At 44.8% G+C, this 17,993-nt stretch overlaps 1 protein-coding gene across 3 annotated transcripts in view; it reads left to right on the plus strand.

The window, feature by feature from the left end:
* mbd4 (methyl-CpG binding domain protein 4) overlaps window positions 1-17,993 on the plus strand; it is a 136,187-nt gene that overhangs the window by 101,440 nt on the left and 16,754 nt on the right. For 2 of the 3 annotated variants that reach the window (XM_068051342.1, XM_068051341.1), the window contains one exon: window positions 8,046-8,999. The exons of the other annotated variant lie outside the window; for it this stretch is intronic. In XM_068051342.1, coding sequence (XP_067907443.1) covers window positions 8,046-8,366 — 321 coding nt within the window. In that variant the 3' untranslated portion in view covers window positions 8,367-8,999. Of the gene's footprint in view, window positions 1-8,045; window positions 9,000-17,993 lie in introns of those variants that run through there. 3 annotated transcript variants of the gene reach the window in all.

Here is a 17,993-nt window from a genome sequence, read left to right on the forward strand (position 1 = left end):
CCACTCACTCAACCTGTCCAAATCACACTGGAGCTTCTCTGCATCCTCCTCACAGCTCACACTCCAACCCAGCTTTGTGTTGTCTGCAAACTTGTATATATTACATTTAATTCCCTCATCTATATCAATATATATTGTGAATAGCTGGCGTCCTAGCACTGATCCCTGCGGTATCCCACTAGTCACTGCTTGCCACTCAGAAAAAGATCCGATCTTGTCATTGTTTTCCAAGTGCTCTGCTATTACATCTTTTCGAATGGACTCGAGCATTTTCCCTACTGCTGATGTCAGGCTAACCAGTCTATAATTCCCTGTTTTCTCTCTACCTCCTTTTTTTAAATAGTGGGGTTACATTAGCTACCCTCCAATCCATTGGAACTGTTCCAGAGTCTATAGATTTTTGAAAAATGACCAGCAATGCATCTACTATTTCTAGGGCCACTTCCTTAAGTACTCTGGGATGTAGATTATCAGGCCCTGGGGATTTATCAGCCTTCAATCCCATCAATTTCCCTAACACCATTTCCCTACTAATACTGATTTCATACAGTTCCTCCTTCACATTGACCCTATGTTCCCCAACATTTCTGGGAGGTAATTTGTGTCCTCCTTTGTGAAGACAGACCAAAGTATGTACTGAATTGATCTGCCATTTTTTTGTTCCCCAATATAAATTCCCCTGTTTCTGACTGTAGGGACCCACATTTGTCTTCACTAATCTTTTTCTCTTCACATATCTATAGAAGCTTTTACAGTCAGTTTTTATGTGCTCTGCAAGCTTACTCTCAAACTCTATTTTCCCCTTCTTAATCAATCCCTTTGTCCTCCTTTGCTGAATTCTAAACTGCTCCCAATCTTCAGATTTGCTGCTTGTTCTGGCCATTTTATATTTCTCCTCCTTGGATCTATTGCTGTCCCTAATTTATTTTGTGAGCCACGGTTGAGCCACCCTTCCTGTTTTATTTTTGTGCCAGACAGGAATGAACAATTGTTATAATTCATCCATGCGCTCTTTAAATGCTAGCCATTGCCTATTCACTGTCAACCCTTTAAGTAATGCTCCCCAATCTATCACAGCCAACTCGTGTCTCATACCTTCATAATTTCCATTATTTAGATTCAGGACCCTAGTTTTGGAATCAACTCTCTCTCCATCTTAATGAAGAATTCTATCATGTTATGGTCACTTTTCCCGAAGGGACCCTGTACAACAAGATCATTAATTAATCCTTTCTCATTACACAATACCCAGTCTAGGATGATCTGTTCTCTAGTTGGTTCCTCAATATATTGGTCCAAAGAACCATCACGCACCCTCTCCAGGAATTCCTCCACTACAGTATTATTGGTAATTTGGTTTGCCCAATCTATATGTAGATGAAAGTCACCCATAATTACAGTTGCACCCTTATTGCAGGCGTCTCTAATTTCCTGTTTAATGCCATCCCCTACATCACCACTGCTGTTTGGGAGTTTATATACAACCCCTACCAACGTTTTCTGCCCCTTGGTGTTTCTTAGCTCCACCCATACAGATTCCGCATCAGGATTCTCTGAGCTAATATCCTTCCTCACTATTGTATTGATTTCCTCCTTTACTAACAACGCTACTCCACCTCCTTTCCCTTTTTGCCTGTCCTTCCTAAATATTGAATACTCTTGGATATTCAGTTCCCATCCTTGGTCACCCTGCAGCCATGTCTCTGTAATCGCAACTATTTCCTATCCATTTACACCTATTTGCGTGGTTAATTCGCCTACCTTATTGCAAATGCTCCACGCATTGAGACACAATGCCTTTACGCTTGTCTTTTTAACATTCTTAGTCATCTCAGCATTATTTTGCACTATGACCCTATTTGTTTCTTGCCCTTGATTTCTATGCCTTCCACTTTTGCCTTTTTGTTTCCTGTCTTTCGTTTCTATCCTTGTTTCCTCCTCCTCAGTCTCCCCGCTCAGGTTCCCATCCCCCTGCCATTCTAGTTTATATCCTCCCCAACAGCACTAGCAAACGCCCCGTGAGGACATCGGTTCCGGTCCTGCCTGGGTGTACAGGTCCCACCTTCCCCAGAACCTGTCCCGATGTCCCAGGAATCTAAATCCCTCCCTCCTGCACCATTTCTCCAGCCATGCATTCATCTGGTCTATTCTGTTCCTATACTCACTAACACGTGACACAGGAAGTAATCCTGAGATTACTACCTTTGAGGTCCTGCTTTTTAATTTAGCTCCTAACTCCTTAAATTCATCTTGCAGGACCTCATCCCTTTTTCTACCTATGTCGTTAGTACCGACATGTACTTGCTTCTTGCTTGTGCTGAATTTGTGCTGTTCTCAATCTGATTTTACAATCCCACTTTCTTCCCAAATTAATCCCATTTGCCTGCCATTCTCCATATCCTTTTATATTCTTCTTTCACTAATTTTTCTTTTTCAATACTGTCATCAATGTAGCACCAACTACTTGGGACAATCATTCCACATTGCTGTAATTGTTTTGCATCAAAACTTTGTTCTAATTTCCCTCTTTATGTATCTAGTCCTTCCCTTGAAATTATCCTTGTATTTATCCTTGTACTTATCAACTACTGATTGTAAACTGTTTATGTTTACCTTGTCATTCAAGTTATCATTTTGAAAACCTAACAAATTCCCCTTTCAATCTTCTCCATTTGAGGAAAATATAGCCATATGTCCTCTAGCTTCATATTTTAAACTCTTCATCCGTACAGTTGCCCTGGTAAATATCACTGTCTCCGGGCTACTGTATTCCTGCTATAGCAAGAAGCTTAAAGGTGAACAGTATTCTAGAAATGGCTGAGCATTATCTTGTCCATCATAACCTCTTGACGTTGGTTTGCATTTTATTTCTTGCCCAAAATTCTATTTGCATTTTTTTTTAAAATGCTTTATAAAGTCCACCCAGTTTTACGGCGCTATGTATCTATATGCCCTAATCGCTTTGTTTCTGCACCACATTGTGAAATTTGCAAGGAAATTTCCATTCTTTATTCTGTGTCGCTTGATATATTGTTGAAACAGAACCAAATCAATTTCCCAAAGGCCAATCACACTCCAACATCATTTCCAATGCTAAAATAGATGTTCCGTAATGAGTTTGCAATTCATTAAAAAAAACCTCATAACTGGTTAGTTCAAATGTTAATAGTCTTTGTGTTGCATGTATACACCATGAGAGAAAGCCGAAGTTGCCTAAAAACTGGTTTACTCCCATGGAGCAAAGTGTTTTTCCCAGTTTTCTGCTGAAAGTAGGGACTTTTGTTGGAGTACTGTTCCATGGACACTGTTGGATCTTTACCAGTCTTTACGTGTAAGCCTAGACAGTAGGTGTTGAGGGCTATTCAACCACAGGTAGGGCATAACAGCTAAGTGCAACTCTGTTCACACCTCATGTCAACAAACACGCACTTTACAGTCGCTGGATGATGATAAGAGCAAGAACTCTGGTTGATTTTCCCCAACTCTAGTTCTGGAATGCTGAAGCTAATTTTATGTAATGCCTTCTCTGATTGAGATCTACTGACTCAGCACAAACAGGGCATCAAACTGAAGACCATCTGACCTATAGGCTCAGTAATGCATTATGTGCTGCATTTACCCACCAAGGAACCTTTTGAGCAGATCTATATAACTAATTTGATAGTCATCTTCCCCTCTGACAGGATTCAAACCCAACTAGGAAGAAAAAGTGTTTCAATCAGTGTCCTAGTAACCTATGAGAGAGACTCAACCTTCTGACCTCTATACATCCCAACATCTACCTCAATGGGTGTCCTTCTGAGTGCTGGCAGGTTATTCGACTGTGGTGGGTGGGAAGGCTGGCTGACAAGCCTGATGCACACTTTCCGGAAGGGAACCACCGAATAAACGCATGGAGCAGGACCCCCGATTACTTTTTATCCCCTTGTTCTACTCTGGAGCACCAGTCAACTGTAGCTCCCCAAGCTGAGACCCCAACTACACAGCGGGGATCAGGGGGTCAGTCCTTCCTCACTTGCTTCATACAGGCTGGGCTGATGGGGGGCAGTCATTGGGTCATGGTTGCTGGGGTGGCCATCCTTACTCACTGGCCTGGGGGTGCTGGAGCAGATTATGTTTCAGCCTCTTCCTCTCCCCACCTCCCTGGCCCTACCCATCCTTCAGTTGCAGAAATTGATCCAGACTTTAAAAACATTACATTTACTGTAACTGGTAGAATGCTTTGATAAACTTTTGTAAATATAAATTATATATATATTCACATATTAAAGATTGGTGCTGCAGTGGTTGTAATGGCTGTACAAGGTCAGAATGCTGCAGAGAACTAATGAGCACTTCTGTGAGGAGTGTCCAGAATGCAATAAAAAGGATATGCTGATAGGGTGAGATGTAGGGCTGGATTTGAGGGTTGTGGCGGGTAGGGGTGCGGAAAATGCCTCCTGCAGAGGCCCACCATGGGCCGAGACACCGACTGGGAAGGTCCGACCCAGTATTGCCGGTGGCGGCAAGGCCTCATGGCAGCTCCCCCACCGCTCGACGATGGGACCAAAATCTCATGGCTAAAAAAATGAAAATGAATGAATAAATTAATTACCTGCTCCCGCCATCCGTTACAATGCCATATTGGTGCCAGTGGCCGGAACTCCCTGGCTTCAGATCTCCGTCCGGAAATCCAATGCGGGACACTGGTGGAGGGGGGGTTCAGGTAAGTAATTCAGTGCGGGAGGAGGGAGCGGGGTCAATCTAATCTGAACGGTGTAGGGGATGGTGGGAAGGGGTAAAGTTAAAACTTTAGGAACTTTGGTGGGACAAGTTCAGGTACACAAGGTATGTATTTGGGGGGGGCGGAGAGGGCAAGGAATGATTTATTTGGTTATTGGGGGGTTGGGAGAGGAGCTGAACAAATTTATTTATTATTTCAAATAAATTTTAAATGACTATCACTTTAAATATTTAGGTAAAGGAAGGGTTTGAAGCCCTTTAAAAATGGTGTCAGTGCCTGTGCAATGGCACCTGATGCCATTACCGGGGACGGACCGCCCGCTCCCTCCATGTCATTGGGGTGGGGGGGAGGGGGGCAGTGGGTGTTCCGCCCCAGCCATTTAAATGAGCCACCGCGTCTAATATAGCGGTGGCTTCATGTTTATGGCTGCAATTTCAGCCCATAGGGTGGGAGGAGGCTCATGTGGAGCATAAACACAGGCATGAACCTGGTGGGTTGAATGGCCTGTTCTGTGTTGTAAATTCTATGTAAGCTTTATAGCCCTGAATCTAGAAGACACGTTAAAAGATAAAATATTCTTTTTAACTCTTACCTCCTTCCATTCTTTAACACAAAAAATCCTGTAGGAATCATTTCCGTACTTCCTGATTCCATGCAGTTCAATCGGGTACCTCCATTGTTTAGTAAGGAACTCATCTGTGATATGAATTACAAAGGCAAAGTAAATACTTCCCAGGCGATCACTACAGTAAATGGAAACATACAACCAGAGCAGATTACTGTCTGATCATCTTGGACATACTTCCTGTAATCTCAGCCACCTGTCCTTGCAGAAATTTTGATTTGGTCATGTGTGGGTATCAATCACCATGTTGAACAATTACCAAACCAAAACTAGATTGAGAAATCTACACTTGTGAATTTGAATACCCCAAATCCTTCTGCCCTTCCACATTACCCAGATTTTTCCCATTACTTTTGTAGCTTGGGCTGATAAGTGGTAAGTAACATTTGTGCCACACAAGGGCCAGGCAACGACCATCTCAAACAAGAGAGAATCTAACCATCTCCCCTTGACATTCAATGGCATTACAATCACTGAATCCCCCACTATAAACTTCCTAGGGCTTACCATTGACGAGAAAATGAACTGGAGTAGCCATGTAAATACCGTGGCTACAAGAGCAGGTCAGAGGTTAGGAATCCTGCGGCGAGTAACTAACCTCCTGACTCCCCAAGGCCTGTCCACTATCTAGAAGGCACAAGTCAGGAGTGTGATGGAATACTGTCCACTTGCCTGGATGGGTGCAGCTCCAACAACACTCAAGAAGCTCGACACCATCCAGAACAAAGCAGCCCACTTGATTGGCACTCCATCCACAAACATTCACTCTCTCTACCACCGACGCACAGTGGCAGCAGTGTGAACCATCTAAAAGATGCACTGCAGAAATGCACCAAGACTCCTTAGACAGCACCTTCCAAACCCACGACCTCCACCACCTAGAAGGACAACGGCAACAGTTGCATGGGAATGCCACCACCTGCAAGTTCCCCTCCAAGCCACACACCATCCTGACTTGGAACTATATCGCCATTCCTTCACTGTCGCTGGGTCAAAATCCTGGAACTCCCTTCTTAACAGCCCTGTTGGTGTACCTACATCCCAAGGACTGCAGCGGTTCAAGAAGGCAACTCACCACCATCTTCTCAAGGGCTATTAGGGATGGGCAATAAATGCTGGCCTAGCCAACGATGCCCATGAATGAATAAAAAATTATTAAACCAAAATGTTATGTGGAGCTCAGTGGAAGGAATACCAGCCTCCAGTGACAGATACAACAGATTGGTCATTCTGGAATAGTACTCAGAAGTACTATGAATCTGCCTGGCTCAAGAACAGGATTATCTAATGTGCCACTCAGGGTAAGTTCTGAACTTCCAACACCTGAGCCACCTTGACTCCAACACATCCCAGCCATAGTGATTAGAGCTGGACTTTTTTTATTCGTTCGTGAGATGTGGACGTTGCTGGCTAGACCAGCATTTATTGCCCATCGCTAATTGCCCTTTAACTGAGTGTCTTGCTAGGCCATTTCAGAGGGCATTTTGAGAGTCAACCGTTCTGATGTAAGGTCACAGACCTGAAATATTGGCTGGGATTTTGGCGCTCTCGGCGGCTCCGAAGCGGATGAGGTGAAAGCGGATGAGGACTCAGATTCCGTTCCGTGCCTCACGGCCACCAGCATCATGCGCAGGGCTGCTAATTAGCGGCACTGCGGCGTATTTGTGACTGAAAAGGGCGCCAGTGGGCGGGATGCTGAGCAGTGTTGGGGGCGGGGCCACACCTGGAAAAGGCTGCTGTAAACCCTTTGATAAGGCTTGCAGCAATCCCATGGACCATTATATTCTTACCTGACAGCAGAAGAAGACAATTGGTGGTTGGTGTGGAGATCTGTGCCTGCAAGGATTGCAGGAGGACTGGCAGTGCCCAGCAGAACCAAACAGCACTAATGGAAGGGAGAAGTTTCCGCACGGCCCCTACATTTTTAGAGGATCACTGCAGGTCCTCCTCCAGGCGGTTGAGGCGAGGAGGGAGGTCCTCCTCAATTCAGATGGGAGAAGGAGGCCCTCCCAAGTGACCAAGAGGGCCTGGACTGGAGGCCGCAGAGGAGGTCAGCATTGTGAGGAGGACATGGCTCCAGTGCCACAAGCGGGTCAATGACCTTCTGCGCTCTGCCCAGGTAAGGGGCATTCGCATTCATCTCATCATTAATGTACCAAGGGAGGGTCTATGTGTCCTCACGCTGCGAGGTGGACTGCATGCTGCCAAGCATTGGGCCGCAAAATGGGCAAATCTGAGATGCTCGGTGATCCAGAGGTGATCCAAATGTGCACTGCATTGGCATAGCAGTGAAATGCAACAACCAACCCTCGGAGTGAGTGTGTGATCGACCAACTAATATGTCTAAACTAAGTCTTTGTGTATACATAAGAGGACACATAATGCACGAGAGAGTCCCAGACCAGTGGTGGCGTTGCTAATCAGGCATACCTGACCAGAATGGAGCAGGATGCCTTGATGCTAGCAGGGGAGGATGGAAGACACATTGTAGCAGATGGTGAGGCCGGTGAGCCTGGCCATGAGAGTGAGTGACCCAGCATGTGGTTGAAGGGTGTATAGGGGAAGGGTGCGGCTGTGGTGTAGCGATTGTCTAATGCACTGAAGTGTGCTCTCAAAAGTGGAATCGTACAGATGTGACCAAAATGCAGTCGAGTGCTGGAGTGCTGATCAAACTGATCAATATGATTTTCCCTGCAGGTGAAACACAGCAGTGGCCAGGAAGCATCTCGGGCTCAACCATCCACCTCTGGGATGAGGAGGGAGCCTCAGGAGGGTCCACCGTCACATCCTCGCACCTCACCAAGTGCCAGCGCAGAAACATCCACTACAGTTGGGATTATTGTGTCTGCGGAGACATATTCACATACAGGTGAAAGCACAACACAGTTGCCAGGCCAGCCACCAAAGGCAGTACCGGCCGATGTCTCCGACTATCGGAGGAGTGTGGGAGGCCAGGCCAGTGCAGAGCCACAAGCCTCTGATAACAGCCATTCGGCAGGAGATGTACATGCAGCATGAGGTGCATGGAGATCTGGCAGAGTTGCCAGAGACGCTATGTGCAATGACTCAGACTCAAGAAATGTCCATCCAGGGCATGTCTGCTCCAAACTGTCAGGCATTTATCCATCTGGCATCCTCCATTGAAAGATTGGTGGCTGCAGTGGAGGGGCCAGTGCTGGATGCTATCCATGACCTCAGAGTGAGTGTGACCTCCCTGGACCAGAGCATCAGAGATCAGACTCAGATGTGCAGGCAACAGGCCGAGGCTGCTCATCCTTCTGAGGTTACCATTGAAGACCAGCAGAGCCTCAGGAGGGCACGGGGCAGCAGATCACATATAGGATCTCTCCTCTCAGGGCACCCCTGATGCATCCTGCAGGTCCTTGCTCCCTCTGCCAATGACATCGGAACAGCAAACTCCCTGGGTGTCAGAGGGCGCTCCTGCGAATTCTCATGTTCACCCTGATATGCCACAGCCTGCACGGCCTCAAGCAGGCAGAGGATGACCGCCAAAGTCATCAAGAGCAGGGCGGCAGCCCGATCAGTCACCTGCCTCTGGTGAGTCTGGCAGCGAGAGATCATCCACACGCAAGAGCACCCGCAAATATATAAAGAAATCACAGTAACATCACATCTGGTCCACTGGTGCACCTTCCAATTATTTATTTGAATTGTGAAGACAAAAAATATACTAAAATTTGTGACATGAGTTTTTAACATGTTGTTGGTCATTCCTGAAGCTGCAGTCACACACTTGGGTTGGGTTCATCATGATGTGAAGGTGTGCATGGCCAGATCATCTCTCCCCCTGAAGGAGAGTGTCTCTTCCCTCTCAGAACCTCACAATAACTCATCTCATACTGCCATGTCAATTATTTTTCGATGAAAATCCTCTCAAGAGAAACGCCTGCCTATTAGAGCCTCCCGTTTTTCTCTCGCACTGAACTCCAACGGACATTCAGCTTCCTCGCCCCGACCCTCCTGTGGCTGCTGCCCATTTTCCTGATCTGAAACTCCATCCTCATCTGATGAAGCCTCACGCTGACTTTGATCATCCTCCAGGGCCTCTCCCCTCTCCATCGCCAGGTTATGCAAGGCACAGCAGACGACAATAATTCGGGACACCCTTGATGGCACGCACTGCAGGGCTCCACCTGAGAGGTCTAGACACCTAAATCTAATTTTTAGAAGACCTATAGTTTGTTCAATGGTCACTCTGGTGGCCGCATGGGTCTCATTGTAATGCTCCTCCGCATTATCCCTTGGGATTCTCACTGGTGTCATTAGCCGTGTCTTCAGAGGAAAACCCCTGTCACCAAGTATCCATCCCTCCACTCTGCCACCTTCTCCCCCTCCCACATACTGAGGATGCACTGGGCCTGCTGGTTACGCGTTCCCCTGCCCAGTTGTCCTCCTGTCCAGTTGTCCTCCTGGCAAGTTGTCCTCCTGTCTCTCCTTGGGGTATAGTCCTCCTCATTAGATGACCCACCTCCAGAGTGCACAATTCCCATTGTTGTACTGATGACCAGATGCAATCACCATGGGTATTAGCATCCAGCTGTTAGGACAGGCACACACAACCCCCTTCCTTTCACCCAATTACTCAGAGCAGCTGGGGCCCGAGCAGGAGTGAGTAACACTCAGGTGAACCCTTCTGCACAAGCTGCAACTAACACCAATTGTTAAGTCACACAAATAACATCAGATTAAAGAAGCAGTAAAACAGTACCTCCAACTCCCTCACTGAAACACTGCCTGCCACTCTTTTAAAACTGCCGGGTTCCCGAGATGCCCCACAACTCGATTTACAGCTGTAAAATCAGACAGCCAACATAAACTTGCTGTCAATTGCTTTCTCAACGAGCTTAAAGACCTCTCAATTGGTTTTAATAGGGTGGCGAGTGGAGACTCGATCTCACCCGATTGTCTATGTGTGTGAAATGGCGTCTGTGCTTCATGACGCGGGGGACCTGACCCAACGTCATCGACCTCCATTTTACCTCATGGACACCTCGGAGGAGAGCCAATTCCCAACGGTAAAATTCCAGCCATTAACTCTGCTTCTCCCTCCACAGTTGCTGCCTGACCTGTTGAGTATTTCCAGCACTTTCTGTTTTTATTTTATAAAAAGTAGTAGGTTTTTTGAAAATTCTGTATGCTGGCTTCATAAACAGAGGCAAATATTACAAAAGCAAGAAAGTAATGCTAGACCTTTAAAAATCACTGGTTGGGCCATAGCTGGAGTTTTGTGGCCAATTCTGGGCATAACACTTTAGGAAGAATGTCAAAGCCCTGGAGAAGTTTCAGAGATTTACTAGAATGCTACCAGGGATGAGGAACTTCAGTTATATGGAAAGACTGGAGTAGCTGGGGTATGGGCTGCTCCAGAGAGCAGAGAAGGTTAGGAGGAGACTTAACATAGGTGGTCAAAGTTCTGAGGGATTGTGATAGGACAGGGAGAATTTGTTCCCACTGGCAGGAAGGCTGATATCCAAAGGACACAAATTTAAGGTAATTGGCAAGTAAACCAGAGGAGAAATGAGAATTTTTGTTATGATCTGGAATTCACTGCCTAAAAGGAGCAGATTGAACAGTAACTTCCAAAAAGGAACTGAATATTTACTAGAAAAGGAGAAAAAAAAATCCAGGTCTGTGGGGAAAGAGCATGGGAGTGGAATGAGCTGGATTGCTCTTCAAAGAGCCAGCACAGATATGATAGGTCAAATGGTCTCCTCCTGTGCTGTATCATTCTGATTCTATGAATTCAATAAAAAAGACCCAATCATCAGAAAACAATTAATGGTAAAAATGTCAGCAATAAATTTCTGCTGCACAGGTCTGATCCTCTCCCTGGCTGGTGGCTCAAGTTTTGCTTCAGTCCCACTTCCACTGGGTCTTGGATCCTGGAGAGTTCCAGCTCCTGAGTGTGAGACAAGACACATTGGGGCACTTTTCATTCCACTCCTGTGGATCTACCTAAAACACGCCACACTGCATCACATGAAAACCAAATGGAAATTTGAAAATAGGAACTGTGAGGTGTGAACTATAGGAGGTAAAAAATCTAAACTAAATAGGATTTCATTTATTCAGCACCTTACAAAGCTTAAACCATTAAATAAATTACCTGAGCTATCTGTTGCTTGGTTATCTCTGAGGGGGTCTGGTATTTATGCCAATCAGAGGAGAAAGTTTATAAGAGACTTTGATGCAGAATTTGGACACAGGCCAGAGATGTGCCATTTGAAACAATCATCACCAAGTTGGAGGAACATTTCAACCCTAAGCCACTAGAGATAGCGGAAAACTACAAATTTGGAACTAGAAATCAGAAAAGTAGTGAAACAGTTGGTGAGTACATTGTGGCACTGAAGAATTTATCACTACATTGCAACTTTGGCACATTCTTAGTGCGTGCATTACGATACAGATTTGTTTGTGGATTGGTGGACAAAGGAATCCAATGGAAGTTACTGAACACGCAAAATCTTACATTTGAGCTAGCATGTAAGATTGTTCTTTCTATGGAGATGGCATCAAAGAATGCTCAGATATCTCATCCTATGTGAATGATTAGTACAGCTTCTGTGCACTAGTGTCTTGCTATCGCTGCAAGGACAACCACATGGCACAAGCATGTCAGTACCAGAGATAGGCACCGACATGTTGCACCGCAGACATTTGACAAAATTATTGACTCAGCCACAGACATGGGGCAATTAAACTGTATATAAAGTGTATAGCCAATCTAGTGCCATCAAAACACAGTCCGATTTCTCTTTATAAGTAAAGTAGCTAAGCATACACACATCAATGAAGAACAGCACAATTGTATTAGCTAGCTAGCAGCAAAATGCCAATGCAAATTACTTTTGTTGCCAGAATACAGCTAACTACACTATGTCACAGGGTGGTAGATAGACATTATCGGATGACCTCTGTGGATTCACACTGTGTCAGGAGTGCAAATTCATCCAATAAACCATGAAAATCAAGGAGAGGATTGTTATTGTGGTTATTGAGGTGAGGCAGTAGAAAAACCATCAGTAGGAAGACTGATCATTTCTCATTCTGCTGTTATCTCAAGGCAATTTGACTCGTGATGGACTCCGTTTGTGAAACCTCTCCACCTGCTTGTAATATGTGTCCGAAGGCAGAGCAGCCAATAAAAGGGCAGCGATCTCCAAATCAGGAGAATTTTATAGGATGAACCAGATAGAACTTCAGAAGAGTCATGTAAAAAAGAAAAGCAGAGTGGGACAGGAAGGGACAGAAAGATTAATGGTAGGGAGCCAAGACTAGTTTATTCATCTTGACAGACTGTGAAACCAGGTCCTGGATTCTAAAATACAGAAACAACAGCATCTCTCATGGACAAAATGTCATTTACTCACCAAAGCTAGTGACAAAATTAGATAAAAATAATTACAAATAAAGAGCGCCCTTCAGTTCCTCCAATAAAGCAATACTCTTAAATTCACTTATGTCTATATCTCAATCTATCACTGTTGATTCCGATTCAGCTCTGACAAGATAATTATTAAGAAAAAGCTTTTCTGCAAAAGGTTGAGCAGTTACTGAATGTATGATTCAGTTACAAAATGTTTAATCACTATCTGTAAGATTGTACTCCAGAGTAGCTAATTCATGTCCAAACCAAATCTCTTACCTGTTAGCAAAGGTGCACTTTTAAAGTAATATAATTATATGCATGTAATGTAATTATAAACTAGCTGCTAGGTTATTTTAAAACACAAGGTTAAAGACTTGAAGCAGGGGTGTCCAATCTTTTCATGGGGGCCACATTGTAATTTTTGTCTTACATAGGGAGTTGGTAAAACAATTTTGGAAAGATAAAGGCATTAAAAATTTATCTTACTATTAATCAAAACAAAACTCACCCTCCTGTACCATGCTTCAAGCCATGCACTGATTCTCCCTACCTTTCTATTTCTACTCTCACTAGCTTGTGGCACTGGGAGGAATCCAGAGATTTTACTACCTTCAAGGTCCTACTCTTTAACTTCCTCCCTAGCTCCTAAGGACCTCAGTGCCTGCTCTTGCTATGTTGTTGGTACCAATGTGTGCCACAACCTCTGGCCTATAGTTTCCTGCTTTCTGTCTTCCTCCTTTCTTGAACAGACGTGCTACATTTGCGGTTTTCCAATCTGCTGAGACTTTCCAGAATCTAGGGAATTTTGGAAGACTACAACCGTTATCTCTGCAGCAACTTTCTTTAAGACCCTTGGATGCAGGCCATCATGTCCAGGGAACTTGTCAGCCTTTAATCCCATTAGTATTCTCATTACTTTTTCTCTAGTGATAGTGATTTTAAGTTCCTCCCTCCCTTTTGCCTCCTGATTTTCTGCTATTCTTGATTTTTTTTTGTGTCTTCCACTGTGAAGACGGATACAAAATACATATTCAAAGCCACTGCCATTTCCTCATTTCCCATTATTCGTTCCCGGGTTTCACCCTCCAGGGGAGTCTTGCTACAATAATATATGACTTTGGTGAGACGACGCCTGCAGTTTTGATCTCCTTACCTAAGGAAGGATTTTTTTAAATTTATTCATGGGATGTGGGCATTGCTGGCCAGGCCAGCATTTATTGTCCATCCCTAATTGCCCTTGAGAAGGTGGTGATGAGCCGCCTTCTTGAACCGCTGCAGTCCATGTGGGGTTGGTACACCATCAGTGCTGTTAGGAAGGGAGTTACAGGATTTTGACCCAGCGACAGTGAAGGAATGGCGATATAGTTCCAAGTCAGGATGGTGTGTGACTTGGAGGGGAACTTGCAGGTGGTGGTGTTCCCATGCATTTGCTGCTCTTGTCCTTCTCGGTGGTAGAGTTCATGGGTTTGGAAAATGCTGTTGAAGGAGCCTTCGTACAGTGCTGCAGTGCATCTTGTAGATGGCAGATGGTGGACAGGCATTGGGGAGTCAGGAGTTGAGATACTCGCCGCAGGATTCCTAGCCTCTGACCTGCTCTTGTAGTCATGGTATTTATGTGGCTATTCCAGTTCAGTTTCTGGTCAATGGTAACACCCAGGATGTTGAGAGTGGGGGATTCAGCCATTGAATGTTAAGGGGAGATGGTTAGATTCTCTCTTGTTTGAGATGGTCATTGCCTAGCACTTGTGTGGCGTGACTGTTACTTGCCACTTATCAGCCCAAGCCTGGATATTGTCCAGCTCTTGCTGCATTTCTACACGGACTGCTTCAGTATCAGAGGAGTTGCAAATGATGCTGAACATTGTGCAATCATCAGCGAACATCCCCAGTTCTGACCTTGTGACTGAAGGAAGGTCATTGATAAAGCAGCTGAAGATGGTTGGGCCTAAGACACTACCCTGAGGAACTCCTGCAATGATGTCCTTGAGCTGAGATGATTGACCTCCAACAACCACAAACATCTTCCTTTGCGCTAGGTATGACTCCAACCAGCGGCGAGTTTTCCCCGATTCCCATTGACAGTTTTGCTATGGCTCCTTGATGTCATACTCGGTCAAATGCTGCCTTGATGTCAAGGGCAGTCACTCTTACTTCATCTCCAAAGGGCTGTTAGCACTACTGGAAAATTTAAATATTTCAAGAAAGAGTTATTGAAAATAAATAAAAAATATCTCTTTTCCCCTCTCCCACTCCCCCAATAAGAATTAAATTAATTATTTGCCCTTCCCCACCCCAAGACACTTACCTTTACCATTTGACCTTCTCCCCCATCTGTACAAACTTCAAACTGTAACCCTTCCCACCATCCCCTACACCCATGACACTAATTTGACCCCGTCCACACACTGCACCTTGCGTCCCCCACCCTGGTCTGAGAAATGTACCTCCTCCCCCCTCCCCACTAGTGTTGCACCTCGTTTCCCCAAACAGGGATCTGAAGGTGTGGCAGTGCTGGCTGCTGGGCTGAAGATCACGGCCGGACATTAGGAGGCAATGGGAGATTAATTAATTCCAGTTTTGTAATTTATTTACATATTTAAATTGCAATCCTGTCGCTGAGTGGTGGGGGGTAGCCATGAGGCCTCACTGCTGCCGGCAATATCGGGCCGGGCCCTGATGCCGCAGGGTCCATGGCGGGCCTCATCCAGGGCCATCTTCATGCCTGCCCCACACCACGGATCCCGACGTCGAGGGCTGTATAGAATCCAGCCTGAGTTTGTGGAACATTTTCAAGATAGTTTCTTGGAGCAATATGTTGTGGAACCAACTAGAGATAAAGCTATCTTCGATGTAGTTTAGTTTAGTTTAGAGATACAGCACTGAAACAGGCCCTTCGGCCCACCGAGTCTGTGCCGACCATTAACCACCCATTTATACTAATCCTACACTAATTCCATATTCCTACCACATCCCCACCTGTCCCCATATTTCCCTAGCACCTACCTATACTAGGGGCAATTTATAATGGCCAATTAACCTATCAGCCAGCAAGTCTTTGGCATGTGGGAGGAAACTGGAGCACCCGGAGAAAACCCACGCAGACACAGGGAGAACTTGCAAACTCCACACAGGCAGTACCCAGGATTGAACCCGGGTTGCTGGAGCTGTGAGGCTGCGGTGCTAACCACTGCGCCACTGTGCCGCCCCCTATTGTGTAACGAAGCAGGGTTAATTAACATAGGAATATACGAATTAGGAGTAGAAGTAGGCCATTCGGCTCCTCGAGCCTGCTCCGCCATTCAATAAGATCATGGCTGATCTGTTTGTGTCTCAAATTCCACACTCCCATCTACCCCTGATAACCTTTGCCTTAAAAATATTTAATGCCCCGCCTCCACCACCTTCTAAGACAGAGAGTTCCAAAGTCGCACAACCCTCTGAGAGAAAAAATTCTCCTTATCTCTGTCCTAAAAGGGCGACCCCTAATTTTAAAACAGTTCCCCCTAGTTCTGGACTCACCCATAGAGGAAACATCCTTTCCACATCCACTTTGTCAAGACGATTCAGGATCTTATATACTTTAATCAAGTCTCCCCTCACTCTTCTAAATTCCACTGAAAACAATCCCAGTCTGTCCAACCTTTCCTCATAGGATAACCCGCTCATTCCAGGTATCAATCTAGTAAACCTCCTTTGAAACGCCTCCAACACACTCACATCCTTCCTTAAATAAGGAGACCAGAACTGCACACAGTATTCGCAATGTGGTCTCACCAATGCCCTGTATAACTGAAGCATAACATCCTTACTTTTATTTTCAATTCCTCACGTAATAAAGGATAGCATTCCATTAGCCTTCCTTATTACTTGCTGTACCTGCATACTAACCTTTTGTGACTCATGCACTAGAACACCTAGATCCCTCTGCACCTTGGAATTCTGCAGTCATTCTCTGTTTAAGTAATACTCTGCTTTTTTATTCTTCCCGCCAAAGTGAACAACTTCACATTTTCCCACATTATACTCCATCTGCCAGATTTTTGTCCACTCACTCAACCTCCCTATATCGGTCTGCAACCTCCTTATGTCTTCTTCATAACATACTTTCCTACTTATCTTTGTGTCATCTGCAAATTTAGCTACCATGCCATCGCTCCCCTCATCTAAGTCATTGATATAAATTGTAAAAAGTTGAGGCTGCAGCACAGAACCCTGCAGGACTCTACTCATCACATCCTGCCACTCAGAAAAGGACCCATTTATGCATACTCTCTGTATTCTGTCAGCCAGCCAATCTTCTATCCATGCTAATATGTTACCCCTTACACCATGAGCTCCTACTTTGTGCAATAACCTTTTATGTGGCACTTTGTCAAATGCCTCCTGGAAATCCAAGTACAGTACATCAACGGGCTCCCCTTTATCCACAGCGAATGTTACACCTTCAAAGAACTCCAATAAATTAATTAAACATGATCTCCCTTTCACAAAACCATGCTGATAATTCCCGATTACCTTGAGTTTTTCTAAGTGCCCAGCTATAACCCCCTTAATGATCGATTCTAACACCTTCCCCATGACAGACGTCAAGCTAACTGGCCTATAGTTACCTGTTTTCTGCCTCCCCCCACTTCTTGCATAGAGGGGTTATATTTGCTACTTTCCAGTCTGATGGAACCTTTTCAGATTCCAGTGAATTTTGAAAAATTAACACCAATGCATCTACTATCTCATTAGCCAAATCTTTTAAGACCCTAGGATGAAGTCCATCAGGACCTGGAGACTTGTCAGCCTGCAGCTCCATCAGTTTGGTCAGTACTGCTTCCCTTGCGATTGTAATTTCACCAAGTTTCTCTCTTCCTTCCACCTTCTGTTTTACAGCTATTACTGGAATGTTTTTTGTATCCTCTATAGTGAAGACAGAAGCAAAATATTTGTTCATTTCATCCGTCATTTCCTTATTATCTACTATTAACTCCCCATTCTCACTCTCTAGAGGACCAACACTCTCTTTACTTACTCTTTTCCTTTTTAAATACCTATAGAAACTCTTGCTATCCATTTTTACATTTCTAGCTAGCTTCCTCTCATACTCTAATTTCTTTCTCCTGATTAACAATTTAGTCATTCTCTGACTTTTTTACATTCTGACCAATCATCTGACCTGCCACTCATCTTTGCACAATTATATGCTTTTTCCTTAAGTTTGATGCTTTCCTTAACTTCTTTAGTTAATCATGGATGGTGGATGC

This window comes from Heterodontus francisci, chromosome 19 (assembly GCF_036365525.1).
Source record: "Heterodontus francisci isolate sHetFra1 chromosome 19, sHetFra1.hap1, whole genome shotgun sequence".
Lineage (NCBI taxonomy): Eukaryota > Metazoa > Chordata > Chondrichthyes > Heterodontiformes > Heterodontidae > Heterodontus > Heterodontus francisci.